The sequence below is a fragment of the Staurois parvus genome, unplaced genomic scaffold, assembly GCF_062004578.1.
Source record: "Staurois parvus isolate SC_StPar_1 unplaced genomic scaffold, SC_StPar_1.0 ptg000423l, whole genome shotgun sequence".
Lineage (NCBI taxonomy): Eukaryota > Metazoa > Chordata > Amphibia > Anura > Ranidae > Staurois > Staurois parvus.
Genome location: NW_028318219.1, coordinates 4,096,102 through 4,116,489, shown reverse-complemented (window position 1 = coordinate 4,116,489; position 20,388 = coordinate 4,096,102). Strand labels below are relative to the sequence as shown.

The window sequence follows — 20,388 nt, the reverse complement described above, 5'->3', positions numbered from 1 at the left end:
TGTGACGTTCATCCCTGGGCAAAACCACTCATACCGCTCACTACACCATCCAGCCACAGTAGCTTTATGCCTTTGAGTTTCAGTCTGCTGCAGGCTGGTTGGACAGGGGCACCTGTTGCTTCCACCCGCATTAAAATGCTGCAGTCTCCTATGCCCAGCGTGCATGAGGCCTAAGATGGATGGAAAAAGATGGCCTATTGTGAAGGCAGCTGCTTCATAGCTAACCCAATAAATTGTATGTGTAATATAATTGTGCGGTGATCTCTCTGTCAACAGGGAGGGATCCGACGCATGTACAGAAGGCAGCTGTTTCATAGCCAGGGTCGACTCAGGTAATTTGATTTTCTGGACTTTGTTGTAATGATGCAAAAAGGCTGGGAAAGAGGGCTCCTAGATAACTAACAATGTTTGACAAAGTTACTTATTGAGTAGTTGGAAAGTTCACTGAATCTGGAAAGCTCTTCAATGGGTTTTGACTTGTAGACCAAAAGAGCAATCCAAAGGTTAGGTACAGCACCGGAAAGATTTTACAGGCCGGGAACAGATGGAAAGTGAACCAAGTTTTAATGTTCATTGTTAAAACCATTAGTGTGTGTCTGGGCAAGATCATAAAAACATAAGCTGTATATCTCTGTAGTACGTACATGTGCATTTCCTGTTATGCCTGTGAGAATGCAGCAAGTACGGAAAATATCTGTGGCCTCTGACCCAAATCGGTGTGATCCTAACTTATCTGAGCTGACCACTGCCTCTGTTGCTCTGAATTCCTAATTGGTGTCAGCCCTGCCTGAGTTTTTATGCGAAGACTACAGAACCTCCCGCTCCTCCCAACATTGGGGGGGGGGGGAGGTGTTCTATGGTCCAGCAGGGGACAGGACAGGCAGGGTTGGAAACACTGCTTGGGATTAGTGTAACAGAGGCAGAGTTGGCTCATTACAAGAAGCTAGGAGCGTACCTGGATTTTTGGTGTATTAAGGGCACATTTACACTAGCGGTTGTGCAACCTTTTTACTGCCCCTCAACAGTTCCCCCTTGGCTGGAGAGACAACAACCAGGGGTGTACACATGCCGCAAAGCATTGCAGACATGCATGTATAACCCCCCCCATCCCAGAATTGAACCCCATTTTCATGTTTGGTTCTGTGTGCAATGCACGCCATTGCGGAGTGGTAGTCTGGCATTTTAGGGGATTAAAAAAGGAAGTGATAAAAGGCTTCCTGACTGTCCAGTGCTGTTCAGTGAGCACTGGACAATCTGAACATGGATCACTCTTCAGAGAGCAATGCTAGTGTTAATGCGCTCTAACAGGTACCTTTCTGTATTTGCAGGTTTACTAAAGAGGCCAAACACTGATAAATGAACACATTTTTATTTCACACAGGCATGGAAACTGAACCACAGCAGTGTAGATGTCTGGAGGTGACTGCTGTACCTTAAAGTGTTACCGAACCCACAAAAGTAAAATCAGTCTGTGTATGCAGAAAAGCAGGCTTGTAGTAACCTAAGGGGTTAATCCTCTGCATTGTGTGAAAAGGCTGTTTGATCCTGTCTTCTCAGATCCTCCCCTTCCTCTGCTGTCCCCATCCATCTGCTGATAGTACAGAGCTCTAGGAGTCACCCTGAACATGCTCAGTTTAGTGTAAATGGCTAGAATTTTTTTTCCATTGGGTGCATGTGGTCAGCACAGGGCCAATCAGTGCTGTCCAGACAGAGGGTCAAGGGTTATGCAGCCTCGTAGGACAATCGGAGGAAAATGAAAACTCCTATCAGTGTTCAGCTGAGCACTGGTTTAAAGCTTGTATAAGTCACAAGACTGCTATATACTGCTGATCAGGAAAAGTTTTAGCAGTTTATATTTACTAAAATGCATTTCCATGTTCTGTGTACTGTGGGAGACCGGATATAGTGAATGCAGGGTCCGGGGAGACCGGATATAGTGAATGCAGGGTCCGGGGAGACCGGATATAGTGAATGCAGGGTCCGGGGAGACCGGATATAGTGAATGCAGGGTCCGGGGAGACCGGATATAGTGAATGCAGGGTCCGGGGAGACCGGATATAGTGAATGCAGGGTCCGGGGAGACCGGATATAGTGAATGCAGGGTCCGGGGAGACCGGATATAGTGAATGCAGGGTCCGGGGAGACCGGATATAGTGAATGCAGGGTCCGGGTTTAGTAACACTTTAAGAAACTGACAATTCTGGTGGTGGGAGCCAGTCTGTTTTCTCCCACATGGTTTCCTGTGTGCCTAATTCAGACTGTCCAGCATAGAGATGAGCCAACAGAAAAGTGAAGGATGGGAAAGATCTCCTTGTTGCACTACCAGAAATGTCAGTTTCATAAGAGCAATCAAATTTAAATGCCTAAAAAATAAAAAATGTTTTTCTTTTTAATTTTGTGTTGTTTTTTTTTTACCTTTTTTCAATAGGGGAGACAAGACCTGGATCAGACAGACTCAAAACCAGTGACGTAGCAGAGCTGAACAACTCATGAGGAGTACTCTTCCACCTCCACCCCATCTCATCAGTGCTCTTCTCACTTCCTCATCCCAGCTGACACTTGACACTACTCGTGTGCAAGAGGCATCTGGCATTATGGGGATGTCCTAGTTTATCTTCACCCTCAGCTCATCATGGACTTTTGATGATCAGCCGCGGTTTGATCGTCCACTACTGCGTTTTAACATCCCACACAAATTTTATCATTCGGAAGTCAGGGGTCCCTTTTTAACTGCACAGAAGCCGATGCCTGAAAAGCTATAAAGTGCTGCTTTGGACACCTTCAAAACACGGGTGACCTTTTGGGCATCTCGTGAATGTCAGTCCTTTGGCTTGTCATGTGGTTGCTCCTGGCCAACTTTGATCATGTTGTCAAGTGTTCAGTTGTTTCGAAGTGGGCAAAGGAACAAAGCGTATATATATTTTTTTTCTCCTATTACAATTGTCCTTTGTCCCTTGGTGTATGTATAACAGTCTCCCCTGGTTAATATAAACAGTGCTTCTCGAATGTAGAGCTGTAGGCATCATATGTTCAAATGGCTACCTGAAGGTCCCTTGAAGACTACCAGACATGGCAAATGCAGAATATGGTTGCTGTGCAGTCTGAGTGTCAGCGTAGACTAACCAGAGCACATGGTAAGATGGATGATCTGCTCTAGAATGTTTAGCACCCCGTTATAATGCAGCTACCTCTGTGGCAGCAGTTCTGGGTTTCTGCTACAGTATTTGTTCCTGAACAGCTTTTACAACCTTTTATTCTTGTTTGATGTAACTATTTGCCCTTCCTAGGACTCTAGGCCTCATGCATATACGTATCCGGTAGACTTGCAGCCAGTCACTGTCCCTTTTGTTACCTGTGCAGTTCAGAAGAATCTGGATACAACTGCAAAGTTCTTTAGACTGTATGGCCCTCATTTGTGAAAGTGCCTGAGGAAAAACTGCCTTTGGCACAGTGTTCCCCCAGAGCAATCAGGTATACTCTGTTCATTCTCTCATATGGCAGATGGAGTCTGGTCAGTGTAGAGCAGCACAAGCTGTGAAGACTGTTCTCTCATTTACTATAAATGGGACCCCTATTTGCTCATTGTGCTTTCAGCGTTTTTGTAGTCTTGGCATTGTATGCCATGCCATGTGATCACAGCTCCTAATCTGTGGAGTTTGTGTATGTTCTGGCGGTTCAGTTTTAATTGAACCTTTGTTCCTGTAAGTGCTAACTCTGCTCTAAATCCTTGTGCAGAAGTTTTAAAGGAATGCCCCCCACCCTGTCAATTGCGGCAGTTCTTGCCAGGGTGATATTGTCAGGTCCTTTCTGTTTGCTATTGCTTTCTTACCCTGCTGATAGGTGAGGCAGTCGGTCACCAAACGAGGAGTTGCAGAACACTGGTTTACCACTGGAACCTGTGAAGCGTTCTCTTCTGCCTCAGACTTGGGCATCATCCTTCTGATGTGGATTATTTGAGCTGCTTTAGATAAGTCCCTGCAATGTGATCTTTGAACTTCTAGACCTCCATTATAGGATGCAAATTTATGAAGCAGGTAGCAGAGAACGATGTGAAAATGCTCATTACTGAGCCTGGCCCCTGATTTACTGAGCCCTTGGGTAAGACTTCTAGCAGAACAGGTTCCCTTTTAAACTTGTGTTGCTAAAATGAATAGGAGCTGCCATTGCTGGATTGTTTTCTGGGGCTTTCTTCCTTTCATTCCTTCCAGCTGCCTCACTGACTTGAAACAAGTAAGTGTACATTAGTTGTCAGGGCTTCTGATATGAACATGCTTGTTCCTGGTCTGTTGGTAATGCACATTAGGAAACCTATTGGCAATGACTGCTCCATTTTTAAAATGAACTGCTTAATTTTCACCCTGGCAGTATATATATTTTATTTTCCCCCCTTGCCTCTTGGACCAGGAAAACGTCACATGTAAGCTCCAAACACTTGTCAGAATTTAGGTCTTTGGGCTCCTTCCACTCTCCCATGTTAAGACCACCAGCACAGGTTTAAAACCAGGGGTATGGGTGAGCGTATGACTTGGTACCCTAAGTATTTCAGTTGGCTCTCAGCGGCTAAATGGAGTGGAGGAAAGGCACATATATTCTGCTAGGGAAGGGAGCAGTACAAACACATAAGCTTCACTCTACTGTGTTTGGTACTAAATTAAGTCTGACATTCTCTCTAATCAAGCAATCAATAAAGCTTGTGGTTTTAAAAAGTCAAGTGCAGCTTATGTGTATGTATGCCTGGAAGGAAGAAGGCGGATCTGAGAGCCTGCGCATTCATAGTTGACTTGCGCACATGTGTGCATGGAGTGTTGTCACATAAACTTCTGGAGGAGTTGACCTTTTTATTTTGGCTTGCATGGCCAAGCTGCATGAAGAATTCATTTGAAAAACCATCCATCTTGAACAGATAGTGTAGCTGTGGGTCTCCATTTGTCTTTCATTTGTAGCTCACAGTCCATAGCTTACCACCTATTGCAGGGTCTAGCAAAGTCCAAGAACACCCTTTGGAGCCTAGCTAGTAGCAGTTGGTTACATTTACATGGACTTGTTCTGTAATGTTAGATCTTTTAACTGCTTGTCCAACCAACCTGTCCTCTTCAGTTCTTATGGACACAAGATGCTTGGACAAGCAGCGAAGTGTCTTCAATATTATAGAGCCAGTCTGACTGATTGTAACTAGCTATACCACGAGCTGCATAAATTAAAGCCTTACATCTGGCTTTCTGGAGTGCCTACATAATATTTCCATATTTCATGACCTAGTCCTTTTGTCTGCATCAGCTTCTAGTGACATGGCTGCAGTCTTTACCTCTGTTGGCCATCCAGGTTTCTCTTCGCTCAAGTTTTCATTAATCAGTGGTTGCATCTATCCAAAAATGGTTAAAATTTGTTCAGTTTGTGCTGCCAGCTTGGAATGGGTTTTGAACGCCGGATTGGACGGATATACACATCGCTGTTGAATACAGACAGGAACATCATGTGCTCTGTCCTGGCAGGAAGGAGGTTTTTAAGCATCTGCTTCAACTTTGGTAGAAAGGACAAACCTAATCTTGAGCTTTGTGCATATAGGCAGCCATTGGGGAAACGTCAACTTGACAAGATTTTATTTGTAAAAGAAATTTGTAGTGAGAGAAGTGGTCTACCATTGCTGAAAATACTAGTTATCTGGAATCCGTACTAGACAACACATGACTCCTGTCCTAATGTGCATAATTGCTGTGGGTCAGCAATTGTTTGGGTATATAGCCAGGCAATCAGTATCTGTCATATAGGAGTCATCAGTGAAGTCATTCATATGTTCTCAATATGTTTTCCGTTTAGTGGCTTCTTACTGCAAAATGTGATTAATACTGTAGCTCAAGTTGCTGAATCCATGCCCTCCTTCATGGACTTGAGTTGGCACATAAGAAAATGGGCAATGCCATCCCCTAACCTGTCAGATTGCAGGTTTAGGTTAGAAAGTTAGATGGGTTTCTCTAGCAGCCTGGTACTATTCCTTTTTAATCAACTCTATCAGAGGTGTAAAGCCATTTTAAAATAGTTTGGTTTTATTATGTTTTAGTTGCTTTTACTTGGGATAGAAGTGAAGCTGTGAGAAGCCCCTGTAATGTCTTCAGCTCTCCAGTCTCTGTAGTGCTGGTTTTAATATATAGGCTACGTTTGTTTGTTTTTAAGCTGTTTGTAGGAAGAAATTGTCCAGAAAACTGCACCTTCTTTTGGCTACTTTTTGGAACTGTATGTTCTTAGATCTTAAGAATTTGTGATTGAGGCCTGAAATGGCCTTTAGATAAATGAACGCCAATGCTTAATATCCATTATCTAAGGAAGAACAGTCTCAGTATTGCCTGACAGAGGCCAAATCAGACTCTGCCTTTTGCAGTATGTCTAAAGCAGCTTAAGATGTTTCCCCTGCTAAAGGACTTCTAAATAGCAGGTCCTTGCTAATCAAGACGTTGCAATGATCATCCAATTTTTTTATTTTTTTCTCCCTGTGTTCTCAGCATTGTAGAATGATGGAGGGGTCTGCTGAGTGGGGCACCACAGATGAGGATGCTGTCATAAATGGAGACCTTTAGTCCTTGGCCATTAAGTTGGTGATAGGCCATGGATTCATGAATTAATCTGAACTATGTGAAATATACTTGGGAGTGTTTCAGATCTACATACCAGCAAAACAAGTGAACTTAGACCTCTACATCTGAGGTATGCTCCCAAGACAAGTTCTCTTTTTGAAATACACAAATTGCTTTTCCTTCACTCGGAATCCTTTTTTTTTTTTTTTTCCTCTCCCACACTGCACTGGGTGAATGAAAGGGGTAATATAGGGGCTAAGCTTTTTGATCACTTTATGAAAACCCCGCTCAGTAGTGGACAGTCATCCTCTTGTTACCTCCTACACTCTCTGTGTTTCTGTTCTACTTCGAATCAGTGATTCTTGTCATTCTCCAGCTGACACAGGCTAATTCAAGAAGGCAGCTCGGTAGTGGTGCTAAGCATCCAATTGGATTCCAGTTTGTTGTAAGCCACGTGTGTTGGAGGACCTGTGATTGTTTGCTGTGGTTTGTTAAACTCTATAGCTTGTTGGTCTTTGCACTGCCATACTGTATAAGCCTCCAGAGTAGCTGTCTTGATCTGTACACTGTTTAGATATGGCATCCGTTGAGGATTTTGTGTTTATAGTGGAGCCAACCATGTGTTGGACTGAACTGATCAGTGTTGTGAACTGAAGCTTGCATTAGGCACTGGTACCTCAGTGATGTCATAAAGCCTTTAGGCTGAGCTGTAGGTACATTCTAGAGTTTCTCCACTTGCATGCACATTTTGTTTTGCTCCTCAGGTAAGCAGTCTCTTGAAACTGGTTCTTAGCAACAGTCTGCATGGTGCCGTGGACAGCTCTGGTCTTTGCTGTTTTACAAGATGGTGTCTTGGGTGCCTGTTTGATAAAAGCCAGTCTCCGAGTTCTCTAAGCGACACATTTCCAGAGACATTTTGGTTGCAAGCAAGGGTTCTGCATTAAGGTGGAGAAAACCTATTGAGATCAATGTCACCTTTTAAATCCAGTCCTTTGACACTTCCGTGTTTTTGTTTTAAAGCCTTTTATTGGTGACCTGTAGCTGTTCCATAAAACTGGATAATACAGGTCTGTTTTTTTCCCCTCAGCTTATCTGCTTGTCCTGGCAGCCAAAAAAAATGATCCATTTTACTTGCCACCAACACACCATCATCCCCATTTTCTGTTATTACAATCTAGTTTATTTGTGGGTCAAATTTGGAATAGTTTCCCTGCCTTTGTTCTTTGTAAATATATATATTTTCCTCATACTACAGATTCTTGTATCTGAGAATATGTAGCTATTGATTTTTGTAAATATGTTCATTTTGTTTTATTTTTCTTAATGAAAATGTTCAGTCGACTTTGATTTCTACCCTTCTGATCTCCCACCTGCCCCCTTTTTTAACCATTTTATTTTTCTCTTCCCCCCCCCCCCCCCCCTTTCTTTCCCTCAGTCCCTTCCCTTTTTATTCCTGTTTTAGAATTGAGACGTGAATACTGTATTGTTGTAGAAGCAAAACAAAAAGCCAGAATATAGTTTGGTAGAAGCCCCGGCCTCCTGTCCTCTTGTGGGCTGCTGTGGCTTCTGGAAGTGTACAGCAATCTTCAATAAATTATTGGCATGAAGACGTTCCAGTTCTTTTGTTCCATGTGTGTATGTCAGGGCTCATTCTCATTATTCTGCATGTATGGTATTGTTGAAGCGGCGATTTTCTGAAAAATCTGAACTCGGATTTACAGTCAGAAGAATTCATCCAGACTGGTATGATCCTGCCCAAAGGATGTGGATGCTCTTGTAAACTATCGCTTTGTGTGCGTTTCCAATGATGGGTATGGTTAATGTTTTGCACACACACTTTGGGCCCCTTTCTCAAGGGCCTAGAGGAGAATGGTCTGGTTGGCCTTAACTGACAGGCGGCCCCAGTCGAACCTTCCATTCTCTATGGAGTGGCGGGTATAAACAGGTGTCTCCATTTACATCTGCTGACCTCAATATGATCCACTAAAAACAGATGGGGATCCATCCCCCCCTCCTGTCTAGCAGATCAGATGGCAGTTGGGTGTAAACAGACGGGCGGTCAATATTTCTCTGACAACCCATGGAGGAAAGCAGGCTGTGTCTCTTCGGTCTGCATAAGTGCCATCTGCCTGCTCAGTGGGGATCCCTCCTAACAGAGCCTGCCCTCTGTGGAAGGGGCCTTGGACAATATTTTGGGGAGGATACATTTCTGTTGCAACATGACTGCCCCTGTGCACAAAGTCAACTCCCTACAGACGTCGTTTGAGGAGTCTTGTGTGGAGGAATTACAGTGCGCTACAGAGCCCAAACCTCAACTCTATTGAGGAAAAGAAATGTAATCTCCAAACACGGAAAGGTTTCTTCACAGTAAGAGCTGTGAAAATGTGGAATAGACTCCCTCAAGAGTTGGTTCTGGCCAGCTCCGTGGATTGCTTTTAAAGAACTGGATTGTTTTAGATACACAGAATATAACTGGATACTAACCTTTTATAGGTAAAGTTAATCCAGGGAATATCTGGGGGATCAGGAAGGAATTTTTTTTTTTTTTCTTTCCCCCAGCAGGTGCAAATTGGATCGTGCTTTGCTTGGTTTTTTATACCCAACTGTGGGTATAGGATTAACTTTTTTTTTTTTCTTCTATGGTTGAACTGGATGGACTTTTTTGTCTTTTTTTTCAGCCAGACTAACTATGTAACTATTGAACACTTTTGAAATGATTGGGAGCCAGGTAACTGGCTTGTCTCATAGGAACAGCAGGTTTCCTAACCTTAGGCAATTACTATAGACATGAGATTTGCAAACTAATGACCCATTCACATCTATGTACATGTAACACAAATGGCATGACCTAGGCTTTCACATGCACCAACATGCTTTATAACATTGGTTTTCTTGTTCACTGAGGGGCACAGGTGTTCATATACTTTTGGGTTATACTGCTGCCTATCAGGAGGACTGGACACTGGCAAACAAAATTGTAGGCTGACCCAGGATAACCCCTTCAGGGGACTTTTTCATCCTTCTTTCTGCCCATGCTTTTGGTTCTGCTTGCTACAAACGGAGATATGCTGGGTACAGCAGTGCTGATCTGGGACTGGCTTACAATTTTTTTGTTTGCCAGTATTCAGTCCTCCTGTGGGAGCAGTGTAGCCCAACAGTATCTGATTTCCTGCACCCCCCCCCCCCTCCCTCCCTTATGGATTTCTTATAGGTTTTAAAATCCTATTTTTCTTTAGAGTGTTGTAAGGGCACAAGCTTCAACAAAACCTATACTTTGCGGTGAGGGTAAAGGAAAGAAACCACTGTAACCTGGTCTGAAACCCAAACAAAAATTTGTATGAGGGCGGTTTCTTTCCACAATTTTGACTTAGTTGTAAAACAGGGGCAAACTATTCCCAGGGGACACATGTTCCAGTGCCAACTTCCCTCTCTCTTTATGGAGAGATTCGTTTTTACTTCTCTTCTATAGAACAGGAAATGAAAGCGCCTCCAAATGGACACCGATGGTAAACAAATATTACACGTTTTTGAAGTGGTTAAAACCCCTCAAGTATTAAGACAACTAGATGGTCTAAGTAGAGAAGGGAATTTTGGGGTAAATTTTGTGTTTTTAAGGTGTGCTCTTCATAAAGAGTATGCAGTTTATCAGTTCTTTGTATATGGTGGGGTTTTTTTTTTCCCTTTCCCTCAAAGTGAGAACTTGTATTGCATCTTACCAGTTCTTGTGGTAGCTGCATATTTTTGTTTTTGGGTTAGATATGCTTTAGGGCCAGTTCACACTAAATGCGTTTTCAGTTGTGTTTTTTTTTGTTCTGCATCCAAAACGCACAGAAAGTAGGTTATATGGTTGTCAATGTCATAGTTCACATCAGTGTTTGCAATTCCAGTTGCAGAAAAGTAGAACATGCTGCATTTTTTCTGCACTGTACTGGAATGCAGTGGAACGCACATGTCCCTATTTAAATTGATGAAAGAGAGGGGAAAAAAACACACTGGAAAGCACCAAAAACGCACATGCAAATATTCATCTGGACTGCATTTCTATAGTGTGAACTGGCCCTTAAAGTAGCTTATTTATTTTGAGTGGGCTTCCAGCATACATGGGGGAGGGGGTCAGAGAGACCTTGCCTGCAGTGTCTTCAGCAGCCTCATGGTGTACTGTACTGCCGGGGAGTGTATGTTGGGTGTTATTCTAACAAGGTGCTGTAACATACACTGCATTAACTTGCAGGGGGTTAGTTACTAAAACTAGCATTCAAAATCTTGTGCAGCTCTGACAAAAAAACACAAAAAAAACTAGAAGCCAATTTGTTTCTATGCAAAGTTGAAGTGAACAAGCTGAAATTAGAATCTGATTGGGTATCAGATTCTGAGTGCACCACTTTTAGTAAATCTCCCCTATGAGCCAAGCATGTTCTATGATTGGCACTGGCTCTTATAAACATTACTTTGCTGAAGAATCTGTGAATCTACCCAGCTTGAGGTGTCTGATTTTGACTTGGGTTTTTAGAAATCTGCCCCTTTCACTCTTTTCTAGTTGCTTTTGAGTGGCTCCAGGCACCAAAATAGCTATGTTTACTCTGCATAGTCAACAGGTACCGTTTTGCAATTAATCATGTTTTATTCCTGCCACGTGCCAAGGCTCTGCATTTCTGTCCCACGCATTCCATTAATGAGACTGTACTGGAACACTGCCAGACACAAACCATCGTTGTTGATCCAGTTCATTAATTACTGAGAGTTTATGCTCTGTGACCTTGAATACTTTCTGTTTAGAAAGTCATTAGCGTGTTTCTACAAGACCATCTTGCTATACAATGCAGTTCCAATTCTAAGGAAGATAACTGGGATGCCAACTGCAAAATGATCTTAATTTCATTAAAAAAAAAACAAATGCAAAGTGTGTGTGGATCAGTCTGGTCTTCTGACCTTGCCATTGTGCTCAAAAAGGAACACTTTATAGAAGGGGTCTCAACACAAAATCCTGAACTTAACCACCTTCCACCCGCCCTATAGTACAATGACGGGTGCAAGGTGGTTCTCTCGTTCTGATAGGACGTTAAATGACATCCTACCATTCTCACTGTGCATGCACGGCTCAGGGAGTGGGCGGCGATCGCTGGTGCGCTGTGTCCCTTGGACACAGCGGATCATGGAAAGAGCCGAAGATGTTGGCTCGGTCATGTGATCAGCTGTGTCCAATCACAGCTGATCACATGTAAACACGGAAATGCCGGTTATCGGTATTTATCTCCTCTTGAGCTGTCACGCTGACCGCTTGAGAGGAGAGCAGAGCCGGTAATCTGCTTTCCGCGGAGGGGACATGTACACTGATCATCAGGGCACTGATGATCAGTGTGGCCTCAGAAGTGCCACATAGTGCATACCAGTGCACATCAATGCCATATATCGGTGCCCACTGGAACTGCCTTTCAGTGCTGCCTAACATTGCCATATATCAGTGAGGCCTGTCGATGCCCATCAGTGCAACCTACCAGTGCCTTCTCATCAGTGTCCATCCCTGCAGCCTCATTAGCGCATATCGGTGAAGGAGAAAAATTACTTATTTACAAAATTGTATAATGAAAACTAAGAAATGGTTTTTTTTTTCAAAATTTTCAGTTTTTTTTTTTTTAAATTTTCAGTGGTTTTTGGTTTAAGAAAAAATAAAAATCCCAGAGGTGATTAAATACCACCCAAAGAAAGCTCTGTCTCAAAACAATGATAAAAATTTCATATGGGTACAGTGTTGCATGACCGTGCCATTGTCGTTCAAAGTGTGACAGCGCTGAAAGCTGGAAATTGGCCTGAGCAGGAAGGGGGTATAAGTGCCCTGTAGGCTGGTGGTTAATTACCAGGGGTTTTTTGTTTAGTTTTGAAGGGGGAATTTTTTTTGTTTAAATGTGTTTTGCACTCAGATGTAGTTGAAGAAAAATCTGACTATTTACTGGACTTGTTTTTATTTTTGAGAAGGGGGGAAAAAATAAATTTATCTCACATTTCGCAATCACACATTTATTCACGTCATTAGTTTTCAGGAACCTCTAGATTTGTGAGCAACTCTTTTCAAGGATGAAGCACACACAGGGCAAAAATTGGAACCAAAATATCTGATGAGCACCTTGAGAATTCCTATTATATCCCTTAAACCAGATACTGCTGTGTTATCAGAAACTGTGTCAAATATCGTCCTAGTTTTATGTTGCCCTTTTACATTAAAGTTTTTTTTTATTACTCAGGTACATTATAGCAGAGATTTGTTAACTTGTGTTCTGCCAGACTTTCTGCTCATCAGTACTCATTAGTGTATTGACTGTAGGCCCTGAATGTCAAAAGGTTGAGCATATTCAGTAATCAATCTCTGGGGGTGGATCTTCAGCTGTAGGTGAGGGGTTTTTTTGTTTTTTTTTTTTTTACATGGCAGTGCCAGATTTTCCACCAGAGAATGTTGGGTGAAAGTCACATTCATTGCTTAAGGGTAAGTTCATTCACACACAGGGCAGTGACCTTGTTCTTTTTCACACTGGGTGAACAAAAAAAATTATTCTATGGAGCGTGTTTCAATACAGCTCAGAGGTGCAGTAAAATTAGGACATGCTCCATTTTATGGCAATGCCCAGGTAGGCACTGCATGTCTCTGCAGTGAAGAAGAATAAAGTGTCACTGCACTTTTTATAAAGTTTAAAAAAAAAAACACTGATATGCTGAAATGGTCCTGCGCCTCTTCCCCTACGATTGGGAGAGGGGTGGTCATCTGCTGACCTGTATGAATAGAATCACAGTATCCTTACCAAGGCCAGAATGAAGGAGAGTGAGCAGGCTGGAATGTGAATACGAAAAAAAGGGAGATGGTGGCTGGAGAGGAAGAAATTTTAACCACTTGCCTTCCCTGCATTACGTTGACAATTGCACAGTCCTGCATCACTACATAAATGAATTGAGCTTTCTTTTGGTGGCATTTGATCACATTTGCGGTTACTTTTTGCACTATAAACAAATAGTCTGTCAATTTTGTAAAAAAAAAAAAAAAAGTCTATTTTTGCTTTAAACTATATACAATAAAAAAAAGTAAGTTTCTACATAAATTTAGGGCACAATTTATTCTGCTTTGTCTTTGCTAAAAAAAAAAAAAAAATTCTTAAGTGTATATTGGCGGTATATATACTGGAATTTTTATTATACTAGTAATGGTGGAGATCACCACCTTATAGTGGGACTGCGGTGGGCATTCTGACACTGGGTGGGCACTAACTGCTACTGACATCCCCAGTGAGAGGAACACAGTGATCAGTGCTAATAAAAAGCACTGACACTGTACTAATGACACTGGGCAGGAAGGGGTTAACATCTGGGGTGATCAAAGGGTTAACTGTGCTGTGTTTTACATTGTGTACTGTTTTTACTTAGGAGACATGCTGCTTTTTTTTTTTATTTCTTATAAAGCTCTGCTGTCCAGAGAGATACAAAGCGACATGTCCATGCTGACCGGAGAGAGATTGGTGTTGTTTACACACCTCTCTCCCCTGCCAATGATCACCGCATTCCAGCTGGGACCTGGTGAATGACATCCCCAGCAGCCAATAGTGGCGTGGGTCGAGTGGCGTATGCGCCCCCTACCTGAAATATATAGATTTTGTGCAGCTGTGCTGCCCTGTAGCAGTACTTCTGCTATAGGGTGGAGGGAAAGTGGATGTAAACCTCAGCCATAAAATTTGAACAAATCCTATCCCTCTATAGTGTGTACTTGTCCCTAGCCCGAGCATTAAATGTCAGTTCTGGCTCCTTTCCTCTGCCACAAGCATGAATAACTTCTGCCACCAAGAGAAAAAAAAAATGACGGGGGAGGGACTGCCAGATTGACAGCCTCAAGCTCTGTTCCTGTGAGGGGAGGGGGTGTCCCTTCTCTCCAATCAGCTCTTGGAGCTCTCCTTACTGAGCTCTGCAAAGTGTAAGTTCAGCTCTCTGCCCCCCTTTTTCTGAAATCTCAGACATACTATATAAATTCTGCATTTTGCATGGATGTAGGAAAGATTGCAGCTAGACAGACAGGTACAGGTGAAACTCGAAAAATTAGAATATCGTGCAAAAGTTCTTTTATTTCAGTAATGCAACTTAAAAGGTGAAACTAATATATGAGAGAGACTCATTACATGCAAAGCAAAATAGTTCAAGACGTGATTTGTCATAATTGTGATAATTATGGCTTACAGCTCATGAAAACCCCAAATCCACAATCTCAGAAAATAAGAATATTACATGCAATCAATAAAACAAGGATTGTACATAGAACAATGTCGGACCTCTGAAAAGTATAAGCATGCATATGTACTCGGTACTTGGTTTGGGCCCCTTTTGCAGCAATTACTGCCTCAATGCGGCGTGGCATGGAAGCTATCAGCCTGTGGCACTGCTGAGGTGTTATGGAAGACCAGGATTCTTCAATAGCGGGCTTCAGCTCTTCTGCATTGTTCGGTCTCATGTCTCTCATCTTTCTCTTGGCAATGCCCCATAGATTCTCTATGGAGTTCAGGTCAGGTGAGTTTGCTGGCCAATCAAGCACAGGAATCCTATGGTCATTGAACCAGGTTTTGGTGCTTTTGGCAGTGTGGGCAGGTGCCAAGTCCTGCTGGAAAATGAAGTCCGCATCCCCATAAACCTCGTCTGTAGAAGGAAGCATGAAGTGCTCCAAAATCTCCTGGTAGACGGCTGCGTTGACCCTGGACTTAATGAAGCACAGTGGACCAACACCAGCAGATGACATGGCTCCCCAAATCAACACAGACTGTGGAAACTTCACACTGGACTTCAAGCATCTTGCAGTGTGTGCCTCTCCATTCTTCCTCCATACTCTGGGTCCTTGGTTTCCAAATGAGATGCAAAAGTTTCTCTCATCAGAAAAGAGGACTTTGGACCACTGAGCAACAGACCAGGTCTGTTTTTCTTTAGCCCAGGTAAGACGCTTCTGACATTTTGTTGTTCTGGAGCGGCTTGACAAGAGGAATACGACATTTGAAGCCCATGTCCAAGATCTGTCTGTGTGTGGTGGCTCTTGATGCACTGACTCCAGCCTCAGTCCACTCCTTGTGAAAGTCCCCAACACTTTTGAATGGCCTTTTCCTGACAATCCTCTCCAGGCTGTGGTCATTCCTGCTGCTTGTGCACCTTTTTCTTCCGCACTTTTCCCTTCCACATAACTTTCTATTAATGTGCTTTGATACAGCACTTTGGGAACATCCAACTTCTTTGCAATTACCTTTTGAGGCTTTCCCTCATGGAGGTTGTCAATGATGGTTTTCTACGCAACTCTCAGGTCAGCAGTCTTTCCCATGATTGTGATTCCTACTGAACCAGACTGAGAGACCATTTAAAGACTCAGGAACCCTTTGCAGGTGTTATGGCCTAATTAGCGTGGGACACTTTTAGCCTAGAATATTGCACCTTTTCACAATGTTCTAATTTTATGAGATTGTGGATTTGGGGTTTTCATGAGCTGTAAGCCTTAGTCATCACAATTATGACAAATCACATCTTGAACTATCTTGCTTTGCATGTAATGAGTCTATCTCATATATTAGTTTCACCTTTTAAGTTGCATTACTGAAATAAATGAACTTTTGCACGATATTCTAATTTTTCGACTTTCACCTGTACAACGTGTGTAGCAGAATGTATTTCCTCTCTGTGGCACCTGAGGCTACTCACTTCACTGGATAGATATAAGGGTTTACAGCCATTTTAATTTTAGTGCTTGGTTTCACTTTTAAAGCCGACATCCAGCTGGCTGTAGGCAAGGCCTGGGAGCATCAAGAATCCTGGTTTTTGGTAGAAACATCTGCACAGTGCTGTGCAATATCTTGTAAGATTTGGAATCCTCACATTCCAAGAAGAAGGTTCTAGGCCATGTTCTCACCTAGCCAGACTTGTAAAGCTGGAGGTTGTGGGGAGTTGGGGTTTTCTTCTTCTTTTTTTTTTTTTTTTTTTTTTAATAGTTATTTAACTGTGATACACTATAGGTGTTAAACTGGTGGCTCTCTAGCTGTTGCCAAACTACAAGTCCCATGAGGCATTGCAAGATTGACAGTTACAAGCATGACTTCCAAAGGTAGAAGCATGATGGGACTTGTAGTTACACAACAGCTCGAGGGCTGCCAGTTGACACCTCTGCGCTAGAGGAAGGGGGTTTTACAAAAAAAACACCACAGACCTTACATGTTGATGCATTTGTGTTGAAACCGCAACCATTACTGACCTTTTACATGCTTGTTGCCTGGCCTGACTTGGTACAAGTATATATAGCAGGTATTTAGATTCACAAAGTTTTTGCAATGTTTAAACTCTGAAAGCTAAACCACACTTAGGAAGTGTCTTGTTACATTTCTGACTCGTAAGTTGAATAAGAATTGAAATGTATATCCTGCACCCCAATACAAAGGACTTTGTAAACAGGGCTATAGCTAAGAGTCAATAATGACGAGGAGCCAAAACAGAGACCCATTTACTGTATAAGGATAGTGAAGTCCTAGCAGAAGGATCCTTCCTCCCTCATCACCCAAGGCTTTACCTAAAAGTCAGCTCTAATTTTCAGATGTTGTCTGCAATGCCTCCTCCTGATATGGTTTTATATTGTAGTATAGCCATAAAATACATTAACATACTGTAGGTCAGGCATCACGAAATGGTGGACCTAGCCCGTTTCACCCGGACCTGATTACGCTATTAGATGCATCACCCCCCACTGCTGTTACCCCCGGTTCACATATCCATGTTTTGCGTGCAGGGAAGACGTCCCTGCGTTTCTGAAAACGCAGTCCACACGGGAACCTTGGTTCCCAGTACTGTTGCGATTTCCAGTACAGGAGCTGTGCCATTAGAATTAATGACACCCGCCTGTGGGTCCACAGTCTTCTGTGTGGGTGGTGCGGCTGCAACAGATTTTTGTGCAGATCTACAGAAGCACCACCCGCACAGATGTGAACCTAGCCTCATAACATCAGAATGGACAGCAGGAGACAGAACATTTCTGGAGCAAGTCTGGAATAATAGCACAGCATTGAACAGAGCGTGGGAGCGGGAACTGTCATAACATTTCTAGATCGGATGCAGGAAGTACAGCACAGCATTGAACAGAGTGCGGGAGCGGGAACTGTCATAACATTTCTAGATCGGATGCAGGAAGTACAGCACAGCATTGAACAGAGTGCGGGAGCGGGAACTGTCATAACATTTCTAGATCGGATGCAGGAAGTACAGCACAGCATTGAACAGAGGGCGGGAGCGGGAATGTGTCAAAACATTTCTGGACCAGATGCAGGAAGCACAGTGCAGGAGCGGGAACTGTCATAACATTTCTAGATCGGATGCAGGAAGTACAGCACAGCATTGAACAGACTGCGGGAGCGGGAACTGTCATAACATTTCTAGATCGGATGCAGGAAGTACAGCACAGCATTGAACAGAGGGCGGGAGCGGGAATGTGTCATAACATTTCTGGATCAGATGCAGGAAGCACAGTGCAGGAGCGGGAACTGTCATAACATTTCTAGATCGGATGCAGGAAGTACAGCACAGCGTTGAACAGAGTGCGGGAGCAGGAATTGTCATAACATTTCTAGATCGAATGCAGGAAGTACAGCACAGCATTGAACAGAGTGCGGGAGCGGGAACTGTCATAACATTTCTGGATCGGATGCAGGAAGCACAGCACAGCATTGAATAGAGTGTGAGAGCTGCCGCGGTTAATTTTTTAAGTTGACCAGCGTCTGATTGGAAGCAGGGCAGTGATAGCAGCCAATCACCTGCTGGTTAATACAAAAAGTTAACCCCCATAGCTCCCATGCTCTTTTCAATGCTGTGCTGCGTTTCCTGCATCCGATCCAGAAATGTTATGACAGTTCCCGCTCCCGCACTCTTTTCAATGCTGCGCTGTGCTTCCTGCATCCGATCCAGAAATGTTATGACAGCTCCCGCATTCTGTTCAATATTGTGCTGCTATTCCACACTCACTCCACAAATGTTCGGTCTTCTGCTGTCTGCTTCTGCTGTTATAAAAGCAGCAGAGGGTGGGGGAGAAAGAAGTGGCTCTGTTCACTGAGGAGCTGTGCTGCCTACACCTGATCCAGAAATGTTCCGCCTCCTGCTCCCCGCTCTAAGGTAGAGTGAAGGGGGACGGGGACACTACTCTGGCTATGTGTGTGATGTAAAGGGGGGCAAAATGTGAAGAGGGGGCAGTGCTGTGTGCATATGGTGGGGGGGTTGACACGAGAAGAGCAGATAATACTATTGTTGGGGGGGATTTGTGATGCGTGGAGGGGGGCATTGCTATGGAGGGGGAGATGTAAAGGGGGGGCAGTGTTGTGGTGGGAGGATGTGAAGGAGCAGAGGACAGTACTGTGGAGTAGGGATGTGAAGTGGGGGGTGGGGTTGATGTGAATAGAGCAGGGTATACTACTGGGGTTGGGTGTGAAGGGGGCAGTGCTGTGTGTGTGTGGTGGGGGTTTGATGTATGGGGTGGGGTAAAGTAGGGCAGGGCTGTTGGGAGAGATGTGGGGGGGGGGGGCAATGCTATGGGGGCACAGTTCTGCTGGGAGTGAAGGGGAAGAGGACAGTAGTGTGGGGTGGGGATAATGATTTTAAGGGGGGGTTGAGGACAGCTGAAAATAATGGGGGTGTACTGTAAAGGGGTGGGTGGGGGTGACGTGCAGGGGGCCTTAGAACACTACGGTGAAGGTGAAACTGATGTAAAGTTGGGGGGGAGTGAGGACACTGAAGTATAGGGAGTGTGATATACAGTAGGAGAGGGATGGAGGAAAAAAAAAATGCAGTTCGAAGAAAACTTTACTGGTTGGACTTCCATGAGTTTTAATTCAGTACCCCTGCTGTAGGTATTGGGGATGCATTGATAATCTTTTTTTGATCGGTGAGTGCAAGTACCAATACTTTGCGATTTGCATCAATACAAAATGTTGGCAATCAGGCAGTGCTGACCAATGAAAAGCTGTCTAGCCTGTACTATCATCCCTGCAAGGGAACTTTCTCTTCTCTCCTTGCAACTGTATGTAGCAAGTAGGAGGAAGGAAAACCAGTGCAAAATCATGGACCGAGTTCTACAGCTAAGAATCCAGAGGGCGGCTGCTTAATCTGCCTGATGGCCGACACCAAGATATACATCCCCACACATGCCCTTCCACTCCCCGCTCATCATGGGATTGGTGCAGGGAGGTTTCCCGCACCACTCCTGTGTGAACTCAGCCTTTGACAAGCATGGGTTCACACAGGAGCAGAGGGGAAACTGCATGCGATTTGGACAGGAATTGCACTGCATTCCTGTTCAAATTGCATGCTATTCTTTGTGATGCAATTTGCATCCTTATATTTTATATTGACACATATTGCACTGCAAAGTATCTGTTTTGGGTACCAGGAGAATTTTCACGAGTACTCCGTTTTGGAACAGATGCATCCTTAGTAGGGATGCACCAAAATCTTGGTGGCCGAAACGTTTTGGCCGAAAACACCCCTTACAGCCTGTCGGCCGATATGTGAAGGAGAAAAAAAAAAAAAGGTGCCGAAAAAACCCTGCCCCTCACCGCCTGCACTTGGTAGGCCTTACCTGAGAATCCATCGAATGATCCCAGCGCTGGGCATAAAGATTAATGAAGGAAAGATGGCCTCCACTCATCTCTATCTCCTTGGAGGACTGGAGCGATGTCACTTCCAGTTCAGCCATTTTTTTTTCTTTTAAAAGCACTAGATCAGCAATGGGCAAACTACGGCCCGCGGATGTGGCTGTCAGGATGTGTGTAGGCGGGGCAGCGTGACG

The 20,388-nt window shown here is 43.7% G+C and overlaps 1 protein-coding gene across 2 annotated transcripts in view; it reads left to right on the top strand.

Moving 5' to 3' along the window:
* The window catches only part of GSK3A (glycogen synthase kinase 3 alpha), a 33,680-nt gene extending 25,504 nt beyond the window's left edge, over window positions 1-8,176 (top strand). The window contains exons 11-12 of one of the 2 annotated variants that reach the window (XM_089687359.1): window positions 277-332; window positions 2,429-8,176. In XM_089687359.1, coding sequence (XP_089543485.1) covers window positions 277-317 — 41 coding nt within the window. In that variant the 3' untranslated portion in view covers window positions 318-332; window positions 2,429-8,176. The remainder of the gene's footprint in view (window positions 1-276; window positions 333-2,428) is intronic. The other variant, XM_089687360.1, reaches the window with a different exon arrangement.
* The last annotated feature ends 12,212 nt before the right edge of the window (window positions 8,177-20,388 follow it).